We start from the raw sequence: 25,719 nt of genomic DNA on the forward strand, positions 1-25,719 counted from the left end.
CAGTTGAAAAATTGTCTAAATTTAACAGATGATGCGTGCAATCAGAGGAAGGCCTAACGATGGATTGTGCAGTTATGGATGAGGAATTTCCCAATTAAATATGGGCTAATTACCTAGGAAACTTCATAAGGAAGTAGGAGCTTGGAAAGCAACATATTTGGCTAAGTATTGGCTTGAGTTGGTTTGTGAAGTAGTGAGATAGATTGTACTTGTGCAAAGATTGTTTGGGTTGAAAAAGCATTGTATTTTCTTCTTAGATCTTCTGATTAATGAAATATACAGATAGCAGGGGTTTTTAGCTGTGGATTTCCCCATAAAATTATTGTGTTATGTGTGATTGAAATTCTTCCTTTTCTTCTTCATGATTTCATCGATCAAATTTTGTTTCTGCTGATGAGTAGAGTAGATTCAAGTCAATTGTTTTAGCATATTACAATCTGCAGTTTGAATCTATAAGAAAATTCTACAACTCCTGCTAACATTGTGAATGTCAACATGGTACCAAAGCAAGTGTAAGCCTCCCCCACTCAATTTAGTAGTTGTTTTTAACACCAACGCATCTTTCTAGAGTTTCTTAGGGTTTAAAATGCCCTTTTATGGTCAGTGCGCTCTCCTATTTTTGTTGCAGATTTATTTTCCTAAAATTGTTGGTACCTCTTCTTTCTTGGATCTATTAAGCCAATTTTTTTATGACATGGATGTGGCTTCTTTGTTTGTTATTTTTTAAAACCTAATGGACTTAAAATGGCCTATCACCTGATTGAATGAGACTAATTATCATGTTTGGGCAAACCAAATGACACTCGTTCTTCAAAATAAGGATCTGCGGATGTATCTAGCAAAACCTCTTCCTTCATCCAACAATGAACAAATACCTCATAAGACTTAAAAATGTTGAATCCCTCAAGCTAATCACCTAAAATATTGAGCCAAATATGATTCATCATACAATGAACAATAAAAGTGCAAAGGAAATCTGGGATATCTTCAAGAATCTCATTGGAGATGTGAATACTACTCAGATAACCACAATCTTTCCAATCTCAAGATGGGTGACTTTGAAAGCATTGACTTTATTGTGATGTATAAAAACTTGAAGGTTGACATCATTATATTAGAGGAAATGAAAAACAAATTCAAGATATGTAAGTATTGTTTTGAATAATACTTCTTCAACATTCAAATCCTTTGTTATAATCTATACTAACCCACTACTTTTGAAGGGATATATAAATCCTCTTGAGGTAATTTTAGCTAATTGCATCCAACATAAATTCACATAGAGGAATATAGAATTGTGCCTTGCTCTTTTCATTATCAAAGATTACAATGCAAACACAGAGAAAACTAACTAAATATGGATTAAATATATTGTTCCCTGATAAAAACTTCCACAATGTCGCATTCTTCCTCTGCTCTATTATATTATGTCTCCATTGCACCTTCTTGGATTAGAACATAAATCTACTCCAACAGGAAAATAAATCCTATGTCTCCTCGTGGCTATGGTTTTGACTCCCTCTCTTAGACTTAGGATAGTGTTTTGGATCCTCTAGAATATTCATGGAAACTAATATGTGGTTAGCTCCACATATGAATAATAGGAGCTAACACGGCTTCTACTTGGCTCCATTATGGTTAAAGCAATAGTCAACTTATCACAAACACTACTTCCTCATACAGACATCATTTCTGTCTTCTTTAGCACATCTAAAAACTCCTAAGAAGGCAAGCAACATAAAAATGAGTGGCTCCTAAAGATGTTGCCACCTTCAATGTGACCCAAAGTAATAAACAAGATAAAGCTACACTTTATCCTAGAGGCCCATTAAAAGAAATGTGGTCATTCCAACATGAGACTATTATGTGAATGGCGGGTTGGGAAACCATGAATATCACATACACACATAACTTACAAAAGGATTTTTCTTCTCATTGGGATGGGTGGAGTTTATAAATCAACTATAAAAACAAAAAATTCCTTAAACCATAGACAAGATGATAGAACAAAAGCTAGAAAGGAACATCATTGAAGTGTGAATTGAACTAACCCATATGGTAGTGTAAAAATGAAGGAAAAATCAAAAGCTCTGAAGCCAGGGAAAATAATAGTAATGTCTATGGCAAAGGATTTTGTGCATGCAAACAGAGAATCATCTTTCCAAAGCTACAAAGTATGAGAGGGGCGTTGGGTTCAACGCAAAAAACAAATAAACCCCAACCATAAAAACATACAATCCAATTAACGCTCTAATATTCAAATGAAATTCCTAATTTTATTTTCTTTTACCAATCATATGAACCTTAATGTTATTTTTTTCACATAGGAACTAGACATTTATGAAATTATCGATCTACACATCACAATCAATGCATATATCTATCTTGTGTCTGAAAATGCAAAGAACATGAAAAAAATTATAGCATAGTATCATAAATTCAATGATTCACTCCTAGCACTACTCATTTACTTCATTCATAATAAATAATATGCCAAAGTGGGACATATCATACATAGGCACTGGAGTTATTGAATAAAAGTGACAAAAACTCTGTTATGAAGTGTAATTTATAACTAAGTAAAGAATAAAATTTGTACTCACGACTACCCGAAAATGATGATGATTATAAAGGCCTTACCTCTCAAGTATGATAGCACTATGTAGCCAAAGATCCTTAAGGGAAAATGGGGGGATTCTTGTATAGTAGTGACAAATGACACTTATCAATTTATTTTTTCCATTTTTTTCGATTTTGAGCTATTAAGACATGGTTCAAACTTTAGATATAACTTCTAACTTATTAGATACAAGTCTTATAGCGATAGTTCCATTTTTCTCATAAGACAACGCAATAGTGCCAAAGTTCCCAATTGGGTTAGTTCAAAACAATTCTCAAGCGCAAACCCTAGAGATGGATTAATTTTTGTGGGATATAGAGGATTAAATAATAATAGTAGTAAAAAGGAAATAACTCCTAATTCTAGTAAAACTCAACTCCATGTAAAATTTATGACTATGGGCTATCAAATAGGTCAATGGAGAGTTTATGCTATTGGGAATATCATCCATGGGCCATCCCAGAGGAACAAGATCCTCCTATAATAAAACAAACTACAGGCAAATATGCAAAGGTAAAATGGTCTGGGTACCATATTTCACAATACGTTACAATCAGAAAGGCAAGTAGTATTAGTATTTCCCACTTAGATTCTACACGTGTGGGCAAATGATGTCTAATATTATAGGTATATGTTACAATATGTTCATGACAAACATACATGGTTGGTTTTCCATGTCCAATGAAGATGATGTAAGGTATTCTAATGTCATGTTGCCAAACTATCATAAATGTGTTTTTCAGTACATAGTACATTGTTATTTGTTTATGTGTTAAAGGTGATTATATTACTTGAATTTCATATAAAAAATATTTACAAGACTTGTGTGGTTTAAACATAAATATATATAGATGAAGGTTGTGGCAAATGAATGGAATGCCCTAGTTATACAATTAAAATTGTCCTAAGGATCATCAACTATAAAATCGGGTAAAATTAAAGTTAGAAGTCAAAGGAAATGAATGAAATGCATTTTCATCTAATTGTCTTTTTGCATGCAGTTTCAAGCATAAATATTTTTTTCAACTAAAGTTGATTTCCTAGACAAAGAAATAAGAAGGTTGAGATTACAACATACAAGGTTTATTTTCCTGTGAAATGCATTAAGCCTTGACTTCAAAACTTCTGCAGTATCATTCTTCAGTTGAATCAACGACTCCCTTGTGACCCATCATAAGAAAACACCTATCATGGATACATAATACAACACTACACCAACTCAGAAGATGTAAAACATCACTTCATCAAATACACCATGGGTTTTCGTAGATATGAATAAATGTGGAAAATACAAAATCCATGTGAAAGCATATTCTTTTCCAATGCAATAAGACAAGGAACTAGACACCTCTTCCGTCCATATTAAAAATACAATTAACAATATTGATCATAGAGCAGAGTCTTAAAATGTATGATATTCTCCAAGAATAAATAACATATGGTTTGGACAACATATATATTAACTATAAATTCAACCCATCCCTACTAAGATGGCTAAAACATAGAACAAGGCAGTAACATAATTTTGGGTTCATCTAAATCACTTATATTTTTTTTTCTTTCTTTTCTGTGGAATCCATCTCCGAGGAAACCCACCAGGCACCTCCCCTCATTCTGAGGATGATACCATGTGTAAAATGGATTCGTCAAGGCTAAAGAGTCAAGGTCAGGTCAACATCTCAACAAAAATTGATTCACAGAGTGGGATTGAACCTTGGTGAGTAATGACACAAATTTTCCTGCTAGCCACTCAAGCTACACCCAACTAACGTCTAAATCACTAACTAACTGGAAACAAGTCAACACCAATGAATACATCAGTTACAAACTTTAAAGATGCATTATGACTATATCAGGCCATCTTTTGATTTTTTTAGTAACCTTTTAGGCATGCAATTAGAATATGTAAATGTCCTTGGGATCAAGAGTTCTAATGCTAAGGAAATTAAAATCCTTACACAAACCTCTATTATTTGTTAGAGTTATGATCTAGGAATATCTTCGATGGAAAAATAAATCACACACTTGTACAAACTTCACACTAGCATTTTATTGGAAGAGTGAAACAAAAAATAGTACAAACATAAAAAATGATAATGTTGATGAGAACAATTAGATAACTTCAAATAAAGATCATAAGGTTCTTGCATCAATTTCCTATTAGAGAAACTATAAATGCACTGATACTTCCATCCTTCTCATCCAAGTTCCTAGAGATTAGAAAATCATTTCTTCCTAACTAATCAACAATACTTCAGAGTACAAACACCAAAGGTTTCCAAGCCATAGAAACCCCTTCTAAATTTGAGTAGGTTGTTATCATATATTAGGGAATTAATACAGAGAAAATTGTAACTGAAAAGGGACTCTCCTATAATATTATAGGAGACATTATGAATGTTCAAATAAATCCAAATACAATTATTAGAACAAGTACGAAGAAAATATTCCCCTTCAAATTAAAAGGAGGCATTATTAGGGATGTTTGGGAACACCCTCTTACTTGGCAAAGATGGTTTTATTCAGGACCCTAGTGATTATGTAGATGGAGGGAAAGATACTGTGACAACCATTTTTTATGAAAATTTAAAGATTAAACAAAGTGAATACAATGAACAAGAGAATACTTGTTCTTCTGGAATCCTAAATTTGTGCTTGTGCTAGAATTTATCTTTTGTAATTTACACTGTATTTTCTTCAAAATGTCCATAAAGATTGAATATTTCAGGTATGTATTTTCAACAAAGGGGTAGTGAGATGATGGATTAGAATGTATGAAAAGGCTATCAGAAATGGATATGTTAAAGGAAGTATAATAGCTTAAAGAAATTAAATTGTCATTTAAGCAGAGATCAGACAACCAAAGAAAAATGTTACAGACCACCTTTGTTCATTGAGCTTCCAGTTCTAAAATTTGAAGGGATATGTCTTCTAGAATCTTAAATTTGTATTTGTGTTATTATTTGTCTTCTGTAATTACAAGGTTCTTCTCTCCACCCAACTATAAACAAAAGTCTCTAGAGAGTATCTAGGGAAAGGAAATGGCCTTAGGGTCTCAAGTTGAAGGGTTAATCTATTCAATGCCTAATACAAAAGAAAAAATAAATAAAAAACAAAAACAAAAAACAAAACAAAACAAAACCAAAAAACAAAAAACAAAACAAAACATTATTAGAAATAAATAACTTTACGAGTAATGGAGGAGAATTCATATGCTACTACAAATACATTTTTTTGTTGGTTGCTAACAATGAAAGGGAACCTCTAAGTACATTTTGGCCCTTACCAAATGATAGCCTACTTAGTGCCCACTTCCAAGATAACAACAACGACAACACATAAAAAGCACATGCTTTTTGCTAGAAAATCAAGACTCCTTGATGACTAAATCCCCTCACTTTATAGCATATATTGATGGTTATGCATCTATTATCACAAGAATTTTGGATTTTTGACATAGAGCAGGGCCAGTCATTCATATCTTTGTTTGTTATAAGACATGCTTTAACTTCGTAAACCTCATGTAAATGGCCAGTAGGTAATATGTTTTGATTAATAGAATCCATTTTTTCTTGTCTAGCTATATTTATATAGTAAATTTCAATTGGGATCCCATTGATACAGTAAGTCATAAATACTAAAAAATAATTGGAAGAACTAAGCCAACAACATTCCTAGCAGAAAAGAAAAAAAATACAACAAAACCCAAATTAAACCTGATTTCAAGCGAACTTCATTATGTCGAACCCAACATATGGAAAAGAGAGGTTAATTAATCAAGCATTGTCATCGGAGTCACATGGGCTTAAGCTATGCACACGTGTGGTGGGGTTCTCCCAAATAGGAAAATCAAGAGGTTGTTTGAGGTCTCGTTCATGGGCCTCGCAAATCAACTTTGCAGCATCATAGATACTCATTATACCCTTGATAATGTCATCCTCAGCTACATCATGTGGGAGGAAATGGGGAAGATAAAGAAATTAAACCTAATTTGAGAAAACAAAGCAATTCTAAATTTAGAAGAGAAGTAAGCAGAGTGTTGGCATTATGATTCACGTGTTGTCCTTGATGGCAACTCACTCAGATGACAAATCACAGTGCAGCAAGTCAATAGCAAAGAATTAATTATCAGACTACAAAGAATGAAGAAGAAGAGGTATACGTAGGTTCACCTTGACAAAGCCGCGTATACACGCGGGTTCAGTGTACACAAAGTTGCATATATGTACACACACAGTTTCATAGAAGGGAAAGCGCGTACATGTTGGAAAAGTAAGTTTTGGTCTGTGGTATTTGGTCCATGGTATTTTGATCCATGGTATTGGTCCAAGGTATCCTGTCCGAAGTGGTGACCCCAGGTATTTGGTCCAAGGTATTGCTTCTAAGTGGTTTTGGACCATGGTATTGAGTAAGGCTTAAGATTATAAAAGGAGGAGAAGATCATTAGGCAAAGGCACTCAAGTATTGAATATCTTATGAAGAGCAAGATTGAGAATACATGTTATTGGGCATAGCTGGATCTGAACCAAGGATGAACCTTAGCAGTTGATGGAGGAAAAGATCTAATGATGGATCAGAATCTTAAGGCTTGGAATGAATAAGCTTTATATGGTTTGATCATGTTTATTCTAAATTTGTATACTGATGCATGTGTTGATATGTAAATATTATGATCTAGTTTGGAATAGCTGCAAAATTATAAATGAATATTTACAGATGTATACGTTGGTTTACCTTGGTAAAAGCGCGTATACATGCAGGTTGGACACATCCAAGTAGCGTATACCTCGTGAACCATGATTTTTGAAGTTACAATTGGTTCTGGTTGTTGATGCAGAGTTATGGGTTTTACATTGTGATTTGGTGACTATTTTTTGGTGACAATATTCTGCATATTCAGATTGGTTGATTGTTATTAGCTTTAGTGTTGATGGATGAAATCTAATGATGTATCAAGATCATAATGACTTATCATTATGTGATCTGATACTGGATGGGCTAGATCTGATCACTAACACATGTTTTATCCTCTATGTGTGATTATGTCTGAAGTCTGGAAGTGTAGCAAAGTGTTTGCAGATCTACCCATTGGTTTGCTTCAAGGAAGCTGCATATACACGCAGGTTGGCTTCTGCCAAATAGCGTATACACTCTGAAGCATGGTTTTTAGATCACAACTGATTTTGATTGATCTGTGATCTATCTATTATAGTTGATTGGTTAAAGTATGAATCAATGATTGATTCAGTTGTGTCAGAGGTTCAAAGGTTGTCAGTGATTGATTGAGTTTGGTTGATTCAGATTAAGTTTCAATGATTGATTGATGCAGATATAGTTGATAGATGTATTGCAGTAGTGATTGATTTTAAGCTTGAATGTTGTTGATGGGTCCAATATGAAAATTGGATGAAACGTGGCCTTCAGATTATTGTGTTGTGTTCTAGGAGTATCCAGTCTGAAAATTTATGAAACGTGGTACCTAGAGGAAGAGAGAAGGTTGTAGCCTTCTGTAGGTCGGTGCCTATGTACTAGTCAACATATCAGCTAGTACAAGAGCTAGGGGGTTGTAGCTCCCTTCCAGTAGAAGCTGGAGAACGAGAGAAGGTTGTAGCCTTCTGCAGGTAGAAGCCTACGTACTGGTATGAGTCTGCACCAGTACATTGTTGTAAACATATTTTCTTATTATTAAAAGAAGACAGAGACGACAACAACAGGTGGTTTTTACCCACATTGGGTTTCCACCTTACATCTTGGTGTTCATGTGTGATGCTTATGTGTGATGGTTCTTTCTGTTATTAACTGCACATGGTTACTATTTAATGTCTGATACTTAGATTAAAGATCAACATATGATGAATTAACAGAATCATTAGTTTGCTGGATATACGCTTGTTTCCTTAAAAACAGTTGCATACACACGCGGGTTGCCTTCATTGAAGTAGCATATATGAAATTAAGTAAGAAAAGAAAAAGATTATTGACTTGAATAATACTGATTCACCCCCCCTCTCATTATTATTTCCAACACAGAGAATATGTAGTACCTACTTTAGAAGCTCCCTTATGATGCATTTATGAACATTATGCATTTGCGACATCCAAGCCACAGATAATGAATATGGTACTAGGTCTTTAGTGGAGGTGATTGTAGATGTGGATCTACTCTACGAAGTTTGGGAAAGTGATTCCCACTCTATGATTTCTTCTACATATTTTCCTTTGAGATTTAGTAGGTGACGATACCTAAGATATTGTTTATTGTTGGTAGTTTTGGTATCGGTAGAAATGGGAGGAGGGGGAGGGGAATTGTGCTTCCGCTGTCATCTTTGGTATACGTTCACAACTTTCCACATATATTCTACTACCAAAACTACTCAAGACCCAGGTCTATGCCTAATCTTCTCCTCTGCCATTCATTCATGACCCTGAAGGATTAAGCCTTAAAAAAATGAGAGGGAAGGGAACACAATTGAAAGATGGATACGATAAAAAGGGGGAAATGAGAAAAGGTGTTGTTGTGAACGAATTGGCCTAACTAGCAAAGGGAAAATCAATAGCTACCTCACTTGTTTATAATTTTTCGTCACTCATAAAATTGTGTTTTTATGTTATTATTGCATTTAGTTGCAATGGTATCCTATATATTTTCCATTTTATTGTGTGTTTTAAGAAATTCAATCCAAAAATATTAGTTCTTATGTTTGCATAAATTTTGTATTTGATATAGTGTCATGGAACAAAGTTTTAGATATTGTCAATTTTTTAAAAGATTATTATATATTTTTATTAATTTAGAATTGTTTTAAAAAAATCAATTGAATGAATTTTAAATTTATTAATATAATTTAGATTAGTTCTTAAAACATAATTAATATTTGAATTGTTAATTTATATTTAAAAGATAAAATAAATTTTAAAAGCATATACAATAACCCAAGTATATAAAGAGAACAAATTTAAATTTACGCACTTTACATTTTGATTACATTGCAAATTTATGAAATTGCTAGTTTATGTTTTGGTTCACTTTTACTATTGCATTAATTGTGTGAGCGCTAGCAAGTCCAGTATGATAGAGATGTTGTAATGTAATGTAATGTACTATAAACATTTGACTCAGCGAAAAAAAAAAAAAAAGTGTTTAAGGAAGCATAATTGTCAATCTATAACAACCTTTGAAGATCATATATCACTTCTAAGTTTAGATTATTGAAGTGACACAATTACAATGACTAACATAAATGACATTTTTGAATTATTGTAGTACTTGTTAGGTAGTCATATATTTGTTCTTAGACTAAATTAGTCATTCATGCTATTAATTTTTAGTCGTATTACTTATTAGTTAGTCATATATTTTAACCTGAGACTAAATTAGTAGTTTATATTAGTCATTTTTAGATGGGTCACTTAATATTGTTGATTTTTGGTAGTATTTCACTTGGAAAAGTTGTGGTGGCTAAATTTTTTAGTCGCCTAATCACTAATTTCTCATGTTTTACGAGTGGAAGGTGAGGTTGCTCTACTCTCTTTCTTTGAATAGAAAAAATGGTCATGAGTATAAAGAAGTAAAGCATGTTGTCTTTGGGACACTCCAATGCACAAATCCTCTCTGCGTACTCTCTCCCTGTCCCTCTTGACTACTCTTCTCGCCTATGGAACAATATTCTCTCAAAAAGATGGAACCCCTTTTGCTCCTAGTAGCTCGTTATAACACAACCTTATAGCCTACTAGCGGTTAGATTTGACTTCAACTCTTAACTAGAGTTAAAATATTGAATCTTCTAGAGTCTTCTTCATCATGATCATGTTCCCAACCCATTTTCCATGACTAATGGGCGCTGATGTGGCATCCTCTAGAATTATGGTGGACAAAATAGCTGGAAGGTCAGCTTCCAAGTGGCATAACTTTTGCAAACAAACTCTAATTGAGGTGATTCTTACGTTGTTGGAAAGGTCTATGTGTGTAGAATAGGAAAAAAAGGTGTTATTCTAAAGGATAAAAGTTTTACCCCCTCAATAAATGTTGGTTGATGCTTCAAAATGCTCCTAGAATCTTTTAGACTCAACTTTTCCAAACTAGGTCTTGTATGTAAAAATAGTCCTATGAGTTAGTTCCTCTAATTTTTCCACTCTAAAAACATTGAGTTGGATGAAAAACAATATAATGACCCATTCTAGACTAGAAAGCCATCACTTCTACCCTCTCGCAAGAACAAACCAGAATGGGTTGTAGTCGTAGGTGTACCTTAATCCATGTGGAGTGCCATTTGGTGACCATTCTACCCCTCTGCTTTAAATGAGTTGCACTCATTTCAAGTTGTAGAGATTGCACCTTCATATACACACCCAGCTTGAAAAGAATATTAATTAATTGAATAAAAGGAGAATATTAAAATTATTATCTATGTATTAATTAAATTTAATAAATGATATTTCATCAAAATATCATAATTATATAATTAGTTAAAATAATAATAAAAATCATATATTAATAATATTTATTGATGATATTTGTTGATTTGAGTTAGTAAGCAATTTGGAATTTTATATATTTATGAGTATCTAAAATTGTCATCACCTTTGATTTTTATAACCTATATAATAATTTTTAACCATTTATTATTTAAATTTGACAATAATTTTGACATTTTTCATCTAAATTTTAACATTAATAATTGTCATTTAAATTTAATAGTTTTTAATCTTAATTTTAACACTTATAATTACTAGTATAAATCTATCTTAATCACGAATCTACCAAGAGAGAGAGGGATTAAATTTCATTATATGCAAACCTCATTTTAAAATGCAAAACTTGAAAAAAGATTTACATGTCAAGAAAATATTAGTTAATATGGATATATTGAAATATATTAGTTAATATGAGTATTCAAAGAGTTTATTTAAGTTTTATATTGAAATATTTATAAAAGAAATAGAAGTTAAAAAAAAATACTTTATTTCTGTAAAGTTATAAAAAAATATATTATTTAACATAGACATCAATATATATTATTTATTACTTGAAGAGTGAAAGTGAAATATCAACGAACCAAGTGAGCACAATGAGAATGTGGCTCTTTTAAGAGAAAAAAAAAAAATAGAATTTTGTTATTCTTGTGAATAAAAAAAGTACAAGATAATTTGATTTGAGTTGTCTTTTTATGACCTTTTACATAAAGTTGTCACAAAGGAGCAATTATGCTTATAATTGTGATATGTTTATCCTTTTATAGAAGGTTGTCATATAAGGAACAGCTCTGCTGAAAATTGAGAAATGTTGATAAAGAAGAAAACAAATTTGCGGACTATCTAATTGCTAGTCTAGAAACAAAAGTTAGAAAAAAAAAAAATATAGGCCTTTGCTTTGACAAAAAAGTAAATCTTGAGATCAAAAACTAAGTTTAAATTGTAGGCTAAAAATTAAACTACCTTTGATTGGGAAGATTAGAAGTTGTAGTCTGAGAGGAAACTTCCTTCAAATGAACTGTAAAATATATACTAGAGGATTCATCTAGCCTAAAGGCACCCAATGTGCTCTTTGAACTGTATTTCCAATCAACTCTTCATAAAACATGAAGCCTAGTTCCATAGTGAGAGATTTTTTTATAAAAGGTATGTAGTTGAGTTAAGCCCCCTGTAGTTGTGGATAAAGGATATCTCCTAGAAATATTTCCTTATTTCCTCTATTTTGATTTTCCAAGCCGCCAGATTCAGAACCTCCTATTGGGATTTTTCTGCTAGCCAATCAATAATACATTTTGAGTCTCCTAGGATTTGAATGCAATTTATATTTTTTAGAGAAGCTAGAAACATCAGAGCCCAAATAGTAATCAACTCTACTTATGTATATGTTCTGGAGCCTAAACTGATTTTAAAGTGAATCAGTTTGCTCATAGGCATTTTAATCAATCCACCCCTCCACATTTGTATTATTGTGTAGCTCTGTCTAAAAATCCAACAGGAAAATCCTATGAGATGTGAGGGAAATGAATGCTTCTTTGTGTAATCTTGATTTGCTTCAAGGGATGTTCCCTAAAAAGTGACACACTCTTAGAAGATTACTGAAGTACACACATTTTCTAGTTCTTAAAAAAGACCCTATTTCTGAGAGTTCAGATACCTCATAGTTAGGAAGAGTGTAGTGAAATTTATACATTTCCACCCAATGTGGCAAGATGTCCTCAAAAGAAAATTGGTCAATGTTCTCTTTTATACCCATTAATAGAAGGGTTGTTTCCCAAATTTTCTTAGAGATGCTACAACTTATAAAGAGATGATCCACTATTTCTTCTTGTAGCTTGCAAAGAAAACACTGATTTGGCCTAACAAAAACCCTTTTCTAAAGGTTTTCCCAGGTTAATATTTTTTTTGAAGGACTAACTAGGAGAAGCATTTCAACTTGTTTGGGACATTCCATTTCCAAATATAATTTTTTCACCAACTAGATTCCAACTTTTCAGCAGAATGAGCAATAAATTCATAAGCTAGTTTTGATTTCACCCTTTCTATGAAGGTATCCCAACTCCAAACCAATTTATCCTTAGTATTTTCTATATAGACCCCATATATAGAAAACTCGTTTATGAAGGAATCCCACCCATTCGCCAAAGGGCCAATCAACCCTAGATCTGCTAAGGTCAACCAATGACTATTAGTATCAAGAGAGGAGGTTGCTTTATATACATGATTTAAATGGTTGCAACCTTTGACATTTAAAAAAGAAATTAGATCTGGGGAAAGTTTAAAAACTTAGGCTCTACCAATAGATGGATATTTTCCAAGAATCACTTGCTTGCCATCTCTAACTTTCCATGTGATCCATTTATAGAGGAGAGGAAAGGAATCCATGAGGGCCTTTCATATGATGGATCCTCTCTGGACAAGACTTTTTGCTAATTTACTAAGCCATTCCATCACCTGCATTCTTTTTAGATATTTTTCTTTAATAAATTTTCTCTAAAGTCCCTCCCCAAATAATCCTCTCCACATATTTTTAAGAGCAAGAGCTTTACGAAACCAGGTTAGATTCTTGAAACCTCACCTACCCAACTGTTTTGGCCTAAATAAGGAGTCCCAACTTGCTAGATGGCATCCCTCCTTACGTTTTTTCCCAATCCATAGGAAGTTGAAAAACCTTTTCCTAATATGATTTAGAATAGATTTTGGAACATATTTTACTAGGACCATTCTTCCCCCAAGTGACAACCAATGGTAACACCACAAGTTTATTTTTTTTCAACTTTTCTAAGTAGCCACATCTAGTCCTCTCTGTCATATCCATTTGGTTTTAGGAAGAACCCCAAGTATTTGAGGCCTTTTTTGATGTGTTTCCTTTGAAAGGAAAAAAAAAACTTTAATGTGTGAGAGAATCTTAGAGTTGGACGCATTATGGAGAAAGTTAGATTTTGAAGAACTAATCTCCATCCCTGTAGCTTGATAGAAATTATTGATAACCCTATGGAAAGCCTGTCATTTAAAGACAGATTTAGCCCCAAACAACAGAACATCATCCAAAAAAAGCAAGTGGGTGATATATTGATTAAAAGTGATTTTTACTCTTTTGATATTTAACCCATCATGTTTTTCTTTTAGCACTAGGAGGCTTAAACCTTCCATCACAAGCAAAAAAAGAAAGGGGGACAACGAACACCCCTGCCTAAGAGCTCTTGAGCTAGGAAAATATCTGGAAGGAGAGCCATTGATTAAGATGGAAAAGGTTGTTGAGGATACACAACCCATAATCCAATTGGTGACCTCCAAACCCAAATCGAACTATAATAAGACAAATATGAGAAAAGTCCAATTAATTATTTTAAAGGCCTTATTAAGGTCCATTTTGAGGATCTTGAGGCTTTTATATTTTTAGCTTTTATAGAATGCAGAACTTCTTGGCCGATGCCAATAGCATCATGGATTTGCCTCTCAGCCAGAAAATCGAATTGGTTGAGCGACATTTTCTCAACAAGAGTTTTCTTGATCCTATTAGAGATCACTTTTGATACGATTTTATAAACTAAGTTAAACAAATCTATTGGTTAGAAGTAAAGTAAGGACTTCTGTTTGGAGCATTTTGGAATCAGAGCGATGTATGTTGTATTTATATCTTTGGAGACCTTTCTATGCCTTCTAGATTCATCCACTTCTTTGCAAAGATCGGGCCCCTTAAGGTAAAAAAAGGAAAGGAAGAGTTTGACTATCCAACCATTAGGGCCTAGACTTTTATCTTTGGAAAAAAACTTTGGAATCCATTTTATTTCATTAGAGGATACAAGATGACCAATCAGGACAAGTCCTCAAGGCTGAAAACTTTTGGATAATTTCAAATAGTTTGAAGTTGAGAGACTATATTAGAAGAGTCAGGAACTTTAAAAAGAGAAGCAATGCGTGACATAATAACATCCTTTAAATCTTGTTGGCTAGTAACAATTTTACCATCTTCTATCTCAAGCACTCGGATAAAATTTATATTCCTTTTGTGATTTGCACAATTGTGAAAAAAATATTGTGTTTTCGTTTCTCTGCTTGATCTAAGTTTCCCTACTCTTTAGTCTCTAGGTCTCTTCTTCCTTCTTTAAGATCTGCATTTTTTTGCTTTCCAAGACACTCATTTTCTAGGCTATGTCTCTTGGAAAGAGAAAGTTAGAAAAGATCTAGGAGAGATGATCATATTTGAGTTCTATTTCTGGCAAGTCCTCTTTTAATTTTGCCTTCTTTTTCTTTTCCCAAATGTCAACCTCCTTTTTTACTTCACCCAATTTTTTGACAAGGGATCCCATGGCGGACTTGTATGTCAAATTCTCGCTTCTTTGTCAATAGCCCTTCACCAGAGATCTAAAGGAATCATCTTCCAACCATATATGGTTAAATTTGAAAGGATATTTATTCATGTGATTTTCAAAATCCAATTCCAAGAGAATTGGCATATGATCTGAGATTTTATCTTGACATATCCAAGATCTATATCTCTTGATATTTCCCACCAATTGACCAACCATTAAGAATCTATCGAGTCACTTAGCAATACCTTTCAGACCCACCCTGCATTTCTCCACATGGGAGCGAATGGGAACGAAGTTATATCCCAAAGGTTGTGGTTCTGCAACATCGCTAAAAAGGAGGAAGTCATAGGATCAAAATGGGCACGAAACCCCCACGAATCCCCTAGTGAGATAGTGAAATTTAAATCACCTGTTGAAAGGAGAGAATGGTCCCCTAACAAGCCACTAGATTGAAACTTATCCCAAAAGTCCTGCCTCTCTCTACAGGGTCCATAGCAATTTATTAATGTGATAGGGAAGGGGAGGCCCCTTACAGAGCCTTTTAAGATAATGCCAACTGAGGAGGAGGTTTGAAGTGAGGCAAACTTTGGATTTCATAAAGAGAGGATCCCTTCAGACTAACAAGTGGATGTTTTTAATTAAAACTAATCAAATATGTATAATCATTTATGTTTTTATTATAGCCGACAATGTTTTTTCATTTAAAGTATTTTTTTAAATATCAACTCCAAATTAAGCACATATAAAATTACAAATCCCCTCACACTGAATTGTAAAATAAACCTCTCGACTAAATAAAATAAAACATATTTTTAAAATATACTTTATTTTTCAAAGAGAAATTTAATATTAAACTATTTAAAAATAAATAAAATCTCATAAAATAAATATCTCCCAGAACTTCCATATTTACATTTTTATCACTTTAAAATCACGAATATTTTCAAACTAGATTGACTATTTTTATCACTTTAAAATCATGATATTTTTCAAAATAGATCGACTATATACCAAAACTTGATGTTAATCTCTGTCTAGGTTTACCTAGAAACTTCCATCCGCACTCCAATTTCAAATAGATTCTTACAAAAACCGTTGACATATCTCAACGTTTACCTAGAAACTTCCATTCGGAGTCCATTAACATTTATGTTGGATCTTTGATGCAACAAACATTACGGCACGCAAGTAGGCCCCACGCCCTCTTACATGAACATGAACGGGATGAGATTTAATTATAGGAGCGTCCGGAAAACTCTAGAGCTTATTCGAATGCGTTCACGATCGAACCTCTTCTGGAACATTCTCCTACCGTTCTCTCTCCCTATATCATGCTTTTGCCTGCGGCCTTCTTTTTCGGGAAATTGTAGCTTATTGCATTTGATTGTGAGGTAATAATTGGATCTTAAAGGTAAACATTTGCAACGGGTTTTCTGGTGTCTTTAGACTTGTACAATTTAAAGGTATTGAAATAAGTTGGATTCTGCTGTTCACAGGACTAGGAAAGTGCGTCAATTTTCTGTTAAGTTTGTTTCAATTCTGTAGGAATGAAATCGCTTGGATTTTGCTATATACAGGTTTAGGAAAATGTGTAAATTTTTGTATTAATTTATTTTTCAAATCTGTCTTTCCCACAGGTCCGGCTTGGTTCGGTAAAAAATGGCGTGCACTCTGTTTAATATGTACATGCCTGCAACTTCTTCTACCTGTTCGACTACAATATCCGGCAGAAATGGATCTTTGTTTCCCTGTGAAAAGCGAATGTGGTGCAAGGTGGGGTTGAGTTCTCGTTCCAATCAGCAGCGGGCAAAGGGGATTGATGTGAGAGCAGAAAGCAGTAATGAAGGCGCCCTACATGTAGATAATACTAGAACCAGAAAAGTAGCGGACCAGAGACCCAGGGCCGTTGAAAGGGCGACGGAAATTTCACCTTTAGGTAAGTTTATCCAGACAAATCTTTAACCCTAAGTCCGTCTTCATCAGGCTGGAGTTCTAACTAGTCATACAATTTACAAATTGACAGGTCTCGTGGATCCATTTTCGCCGATGAAGACAATGAGACAGATGCTTGATACGATGGATCGGCTTTTCGACGATGCTTTCATGTTTCCGACTTCTTCACGGGGGGTTTCCAGAGATAACCAGTTGCCAGTTCGAACCCCGTGGGACATTATGGAAAATGAGAAAGAATTCAAGATGAGATTGGACATGCCGGGACTGTCAAAGGAGGATGTAAAGATCTCTGTGGAGGATGGGGTTCTGGTGATCAAAGGAAGTCGCAACAAAGAAGAGATGGAAAAGGATTCGTGGTCAGCAAGAAGTTACAGCAGCTACAATACGCGCCTGGCGTTGCCTGAGAACTGTGAGATGGACAAAATAAAGGCGGAACTGAAAAATGGTGTCCTCAATATCACCATTCCAAAGGGCAAGGTACAGCCCAAGATTATGGATGTTAATGTTGAGTGAGAGAGGTTCAACTTAACACACAGAGTCTCTGACTTCCCAAAGGGAATGCTTCTGTCTGTGTGTTATTTGGCCCCTGTTGTGCTCCGTTACTGAGTATGAGGCGGGGATTTTGATAGATATTGGTTGCTGAGGATAATAAATGTTTAATTTTTCATTCGCCTGAGAATGTTAAAATATATTGGATGTCTCTTTGGCATGTTTGTGTCTTTTTATACTGAATGATCAATTTTTTATCCATGTTTATTCTACTTGTAATGGGTAATGAAAATCGGTGTGGCCAATTATATATCCATGTTGAATCTGCTTATAATGATATGGTTATTTTTATTATTTAATGTTTCATTACCCATGCTACATGTAAGATATTTCTAATTTGAAGTAGACAAAAATGTATGTGTTATATTGGGCCAAATTGCATGGACAAAGGGTGTGCATCGAATCAAGAAAAAGATATGCTATGGAATAGCCAATGAATAAAGATAAATAAACAAGGAGAGTTGCACTGCGCAAGTCCCTGAGCTGCACTTCTTCAAATTTGCATATTTAAAACACCTCAGCAAAACTTTGAAACATGTTTATTTTTGAAACTCGACCAGTTCTTTCACTTTGTAATAAACGTCAAAGAAGTTCAGCCCCATAAGAGCAAAGAATTTTTATAATACTGGGTATTGTGTGTGGCTCTAAACTCGGGTCTAATATGACAGAAAATCTGCTAAAGTCCCAATGCAAGTGTTTGACAAATATGGGAGAATTAATGATTTTATTTTTCATACACATATTTAGATAGTGGAAAAATCAGTCCACTGAAGTGATTTTGGCATAACAAGGTAACCTTTCCAGCCAAACTATAAAATCATTTGGAGAGTGGTAATGTTTCTTAAATCTGCTAAAGCCCCCATGCAAGTTTTAGACAAATATGGGAGAATTAATGATTTTATTTTTCATACATATAAAGGAAAAATCAGTCCACTGAAGTGATTTTGGTACAACAAAGTAAAATCAAATGGAGAGTAGTAATTTCTCTTATCAATGAGTAATTTCTCTTATCAATCATGCTAATACTTCAAGCCATATAAAATTATTAAGACCTTTGCTATTGCTATATCTCACTAATAGCACTTATTTAAATCAGCTGCTTGAACATATGCATCTGAAAAGGATAAATCAACTTAGGCAACAATAGGCCAAAGCCTTTTCCTCAACAAGTTCATTTGTAGTGGCATCTAGGTTTTTCCTTGAGAACTTGTTCACTGGAAGTCCTGCAAAAGAATGAAACCTCTTCAAAATGAGAAGAATACACAATACATCAAAAATAACAACTCACATAAACATATCAAATAGTGTTTTTGGAAGTAGTTATCCCAACCGTAGACAATTCTCAAACAAGCTCTAAATGTAAATTTTGCAAATTTCTGGTCCAAAATTTGAAACCAACACCAAATGCAAATCTTGCTAATTTCTAGTAAAAAATGATCGTACCTTGTACAATGGACTTGTTAGCACTCCAGGAAATTCTTCTAAATTGTAGCTCGGAGATGTTTGGTAACATATAAATCTTCAATATCGTTCTCAGAATTATTGGAATGGATTGGGGTTTGGATCAAGTCAGATAACTGTTTCAACTCTGTTTTCATTTCAGACATGCATGAACACTTTCAGCTTGACAAGACTTTAAATCACTAATGTACAATAGTTTATAGATTCAATGGATAGATAGAGAATACTACTTGTACCAATAGATGCATACGTAAACACATATGAATGGCTAGCTACAGAAAGTAAATGAAGCTTGCAAATCTAATTTATCAACACAGAGATAAAATAACAATTATCTGACATTAGACATAAAAGTTGACATTAGACATAAAAGAAAAACTGAATAACTTATTCAAGTGCAAGCTTAGAGTAGAGGAGAAGATGTCAATTGAACATGTAACAACTAAAGAAGCTTATATTAGATGAGACGTTGAGAGGAGCAGCGTCTCCACAGCCTCCAAAAGTTGAACTCCTAATACTTCCAACTTTCAACCATTTATAGGTTTTTTACATTGCTCGAGATGTCTTAATTTACCCCCTTTGTCTTTTTAACTATTTGATGCCATAACTAGACAAACATGAGTTCAGAGGTTTTTTTTTTAACACAATAACCAAATTCTGGTAATTTTGTTGCACTGTTAGGTGGTTTGCTCGTGCCAGCGACATTCCATGACCATTTCTATTGGTTCGGTTGCACCGTGCTATTGTTTTCCCCCCTTTTGGCCATATATTCCGTCACTTCAGTTCACTTGTCTGACTATCAAAAAATACTAACAGAGCCAAAATAGAGCTATCGGGAGCTATCGGAAGCCAAAACCCATATATATATATATATATATATATGCAAATAACACTATTGGTGACAAAACATATATAGATAGGGCTATATACATTATCGGCGGCATAAAACCATACATATATGCAATACACTATCAAAGCGAAAAGGCAGAGCTTATATATGTGTGCGCGGAATACACTATCAGAGCGGGCATAAATATCGGCGACAGTGGAAATCGGCGATTCGGCTATGTGCCATCACCCCAAATCCTAATTGCGATACATATACGCGGATCCACTACAACATTTTGCTTTGGTTTAATGTATATTGCATCCGCCCATCGCATAATGCCCAAAGGGCTATCCTCTAAAAAGCGCCAATTGCGATTGCAAGATCGAACTCGAAGCAATTATAGATGCGAGAGTAATATTTTTGAAGTCCAGCTTATGGCCAAAGCGGAGCAAGAAGAGAAATGGAGCATCTGGGATAAAACAGGGGAGATTTTCATTAAAATAGCAACAGTGCACTACATGGCTAACTCTGACTCTTTTGGGGATGAAAGCCTCCCTGTGAGGTTTCAAGAACTGTAGACTACTGTCTTTCCAGTAACAATCAAAACAAACTTATCTCCTGTGTTCCATTGGGCATGGAGTTTATTTACATAACAAACAAAAACTGAAAAAACCTATTACAATATTAAGGCCTTAAAGCCTCATATGAAGTAAAGTTTCAAAAACCGTCCATTGACTGGGCCATCAAAAATACATTCTTCTTCCAAATTGTGTAGAATGAACGTATTGTTCATCTGAACTTGAGCGATGACAAACGGTCCCGTCCATAAGGCATTGAATTTACCATGGTTGCCCTTCTTTTCCTTCAATGCATCCCATTTGAGAACCTAGTCACCAACTTGAAAACTGTCTATTTTTGCCTTTCTATCAAAGTTTTTTTGGATCTTCTTTTGATGAATTATTGACTTCTCAACCAGTTGTTCTCTGATCTGCTGTAATTCAACCAAGTTACTCATTCTTTTCGCCATGACGTTCTCTTCATCCTGTTCTTCTTGCAAGAATTTGGCCACAGGGAGAATCAGTTGGATAGGAAAAACAACATCAGCGCCATAAATCAGCTTAAATGGAGAATTTCCTATGGACTTCTTGTTGGTAACTTTGTCAGCCCATAGTGTAAACTTCAACTTGGAATCCCAGTTCTTTTTGTTGTCTTCCAACAATTTTTTGATTATCCTTACAAGATTCTTGTTAGATGATTCTGTCAGGGCCTTGCCTTGAGGATAATATGAGGTAGAATGCACCAATTGAATGTCCATGGATTCACACATGTCCACCAATTCTTCTGCCCTGAAAGCTGCTGCATTATCAGTGACTAGTTTGGTTGGACAACCAAATCTAGTGAAAATATTCTCATTCAAGAACTTTATGATAACCTAAAGAATAAAGAGCTCTATGGATCTCTGAGATTTTTTCTTCATTGCAAGTATTAGATGCTATACTCTCAACATGTATTTGTTCTACTACAGGATTTTCTTGAAGAGATATAGAATATAGTTTAGAACTACCTAAACCCGATGCTCTTTTCTGCAACGTCTTTCTTTCTTTGATGATTCTTTTAGGATCAGGTACTGGGTCAGCCTGTGGCTTCTGAGGATTTCTCTGAGTATGCCTCACAAACTGAGCTAGCACTATGGAGTGGAGTCGCCAAGAGGTTTGTCCCTCAGTAGAGTTGTCAGATAGATGGTTACAACCCAAATAGTGTCCAGAATTTATCTATCATCAAAGCTGGATCTGTGTCGTTCCCCAGGGAAGCTGAGCTTCTATCTCCTCTCCCTGGCAACGACGCTAATTATGTTAGCACTTTAGGAAACTCTCCTAGGTTGTAGCTCGGAGATGCCTAGTAACATATAAATCTTCAATATCGTTCTTGGAACCACTGGAATGGATTGGGGTTTGGATCAATTCAGATGACTATTTCAACTCCGTTTTCACTCCAGACATGCATGAACACCCTCAGCGTAACAAGGCTTTAGACCACTAATGCTCAATAGTTTATAGATTCAATGGATATATGGATAATATTGACTGTACCAGTAGATGCATACATAAACACATATGAATGGCTAGCTACATAAAGTAAATGAAGCTTGCAAATCTAATTTATCAACGCAGAGATAAGACGACAGTTATCTGGCATTAGACACAGAAGAAAAACATGAATAACCTATTTAAGTGCAAGCTTAGAGCAGAGGAGGAGATGTCAATTGAACATGTAACAACAAAAGAAGCTTATATTACTGGAATGAAGATGATACGCTGAGAGGAGCAGAGTCTCCACAGTCTCCAAAAGTTGAACCCCTGATACTTCCAACTTACAACATTTTATAGGTTTTTTACAATGCTCTCGAACCCTCTAAGGCTCGAGATGTCTTAATCTATCCCATCTGTCTTTTTAACTACTTTATGCCATAACTAGACAAACATGAGCTCAGAGGTCTCTTTTTCTAACAACACAGTAACCAAATTCTGGTAATTTTGCCACACTGTCAGGTGGCTCGCTCATGCCAGCGACGTTCCATGATCATTTCTGTTGGTTCAGCTGCACCGTGCTGTTGTTTTTTCCCCTTTTGACCATATATTCCGTTATTTCAGTTCACTTGTCTCTCTATCAAAAAATACTAACATAGCCAAACAGAGCTATCGAGAGCTATCAGAAGCTATCGGGAGCTATCAAGAGCTATCGGGAGCTATCGGGGGCAAAACATATATAGATAGGGTTATATACACTCTCGGAGCGGGCATAAATATCGGCGACAGTGGAAATCGATGGTTCAGCTATGTACCATCACCCCAAACCCTCGATTACGATACGTATACGTGGATCCGCTGCAACATTGTGCTCTGGTTTAATGTATATCGCATCCGACCATCGCATAATGCCCAAAGGGCTGTCCTCTGCAAAGCGCCGATTGCGATTGCAAGACCGGACCCGAAGCAGTTATAGATGCGAGAGTAATATTTTTGAAGTCTAGCTTATGGCCAAAGTGGAGCAAGAGGAGACGTGGAACATCGAGGATAAAACATGGGAGATTTCCGTTAAAATAACAGCAGTGCACCCCAGGGCTAACAAGACCAATTCCAAAAAGGTAATGCCAGGTGGAACATCATAAGATCCATCGGAATATACACCCATATTCCATAAAATCCATTGGAATATACACCCATTGAAACCCATGTACCCTGTAATAAATTGCCAACTACTATTTGCTTAAATAATAAAATAGGTAGGATCTTCTGCAAATATAAACATGTAAGTAATTTGTGACACGAGCCCAAACAATAACACAATTAGAAATCATTTTATTTATATAGTGTTACTTTAGGTGTCCTAAGCACCCAACACAGATATGATCACATGCAGAACTAGCTGTAGATAGTGCACTAGACAACTTCCGTGCCTTGATAATTGTTGCACCACATTGTTATACAGTGGTGATAAATTCTACATCCAACCTGAAATATACCAACATATACATGTTCTCTGCTGAAATATACCAAAATATACATGTTCTCTATCACAAGTACATCATCCATAATTTTCTCCAAAACTACATAAAAGAATAATAATAATAATAATTTTATAAATGGCAATCATAGTGACTCCAGTTACAATGATTCTTAAAAAAAAATATTAATGAATTACATAATATTTGTAACTCATCATGATAATTACCAAGCATCATTTGGAACAAGCTCTCGCAATGGTTTCTCTCTTGCTCCAGTTACATTTGTGGCATGGTAAACATCGGGATATTGGCTTGAAGAGTGGTTGCCCCAAATTATGACATTATTTACATTACTAACGGGAACGTGAATAGATGGATCAAACTTTCAAAATTAGTGCATTAGTATTTTTCGGGTTAGCAACCACCAAGACTTGACAGCCAAAAATTCAATAGTCTGAATTAATTTGTATTAAGACTATTACTAGTGAGAAAAACTTACAACTTCTGTTTTTCATTGTGTCAATTGATATTCACCCATAAAGGGGAAATGCAAATAGGACCTCACAATGCACATTCACACGATAGTAGTCCCATAAAAATATTTAAAACATTGAGATACTTAGTTGCAGAAAGGCATTGCCAACTCCCAAAACAAGGGATATTTGATGAAGCTCTATCTATTCCTGATAAATTTTAAAATGAAAAAATAAGCATTTTCCCTTTGTTTAAATAATTAAAAATTGAATTCACCTTGCAATTTGGAGCAACATGTTTCTCTAATGTTGAGGTCTGTGACTTGTTGCCCCTAAAAGAGGTGCATTCTACAGCCCAATATGACTCCGATGTGTAAGTATGTCACGTCTTCAAAAAATAATAAAAATATTTTTTACTCATGATGTCGGACAAAACATTAGCTTTTACCTTAAATTATATATAATTTTTTAATCTTATCACTGGACTATGTATTATTATATATAATTTGAATGGATAATAAATTATCTCAAGCATTTAATCATTCGTTCATCATGTACATGAATTTGTATGGATGATAAATTTCCCTTTACCAAAACTATTTACCACATTAAAATTCCAAATTAGGTAAAATAGTAAACATATTTATTCATATTTACTAAAGCTAATAGCATCTCTTAAATCAAAGGAAAAAGGTTAATTCAATCGAGAGAATAAAAAATCCTGCTCCAAAATATTTTAATATTTCTTTTGATTAAATATTTGTAAAATGAATCTTTAAAGGAAAAATCATATCCTATGGATATATTAAAGTCTTTAAAGACATAAATATTTCCACATCAAAGTTATAATATTTGAAAATATTAATTTGATGTAATTTTATTATAATTTTTGTTATCATGGCATAAAAAAACATTATGAAATATAATATTAATATTATTAAATTTAATAACTTTGGATAAATACAATATTAAATTTAATATGATATCAATTTTTATATTATAATATATATTAATATATCATGATATATATTAAGTCTCTCTCTCTCTCTATATATATATGTACGGAAGGCAGAACAAAGACATAAAGTGATAGAGGTGGAGATATATAGGGAGAGATAAGAGAGATAAGAAAAAAAGCATAGAGAGAGAGATAGAGATAGAGAGAGAGAAGAGTGGAGAGAGTGAGAGAGATGTAGTGACAAGGGAGAGATGGAGAGAGAGTGTGTATGTTTTGGGGTGAGATAGAGAGATGGAAGGAAGGGGGGAGAGAATGAGAGAGGGAGGGAGATAGTGACATGGTTGGAGGGTAAATAAAGAGATTGATGGGGGAGAGAGATAGAGGGAGGTGAGAGAGAAAGGGAGAGAGGAACGAAGAGAGAGAGAACGTGAGAGAGAGAAGGAGAGAGGGAGGGAGAGAAATGGAGTTGGAGGGAAAGAGAGAGGGAGCTAGCAAGAAATACATAGAGAGAGAAAGGTGGGGAGAGAGAGGGAGCTAAGAAGAAATAAATATAGAGAGAAAGGTAGAGAGAGAGAGAGAGGGAGTG

At 34.4% G+C, this 25,719-nt stretch overlaps 1 protein-coding gene and 1 pseudogene across 3 annotated transcripts; one reads left to right on the forward strand and one right to left on the reverse strand.

The window, feature by feature from the left end:
- Positions 1-16,662: 16,662 nt before the first annotated feature.
- On the forward strand, positions 16,663-18,025 carry LOC149221441 (small heat shock protein, chloroplastic-like). 3 transcript variants are annotated; one of them, XM_089385114.1, is made up of 3 exons: positions 16,663-16,796; positions 17,043-17,341; positions 17,429-18,025. In XM_089385114.1, exons 2-3 carry the CDS (start codon positions 17,065-17,067, stop codon positions 17,869-17,871), a joined length of 720 nt encoding a protein of 239 aa, XP_089241240.1. In that variant the 5' UTR covers positions 16,663-16,796; positions 17,043-17,064; the 3' UTR covers positions 17,872-18,025. The 3 variants fall into 3 exon arrangements, with proteins under 3 accessions (XP_089241240.1, XP_089241239.1, XP_089241238.1); XM_089385113.1 differs by having other exon boundaries at positions 16,675-16,816; XM_089385112.1 differs by having other exon boundaries at positions 16,719-16,868.
- A 4,717-nt stretch (positions 18,026-22,742) lies between these two features.
- The window catches only part of LOC149221442 (malate dehydrogenase-like), a 47,225-nt pseudogene continuing 44,248 nt past the window's right edge, over positions 22,743-25,719 (reverse strand).

The sequence above is a fragment of the Pinus tabuliformis genome, chromosome Q (assembly GCF_031772625.1).
Source record: "Pinus tabuliformis cultivar Carrire ecotype Pingquan chromosome Q, CPIR1, whole genome shotgun sequence".
NCBI classification, from domain to species: Eukaryota; Viridiplantae; Streptophyta; class Pinopsida; order Pinales; family Pinaceae; genus Pinus; species Pinus tabuliformis.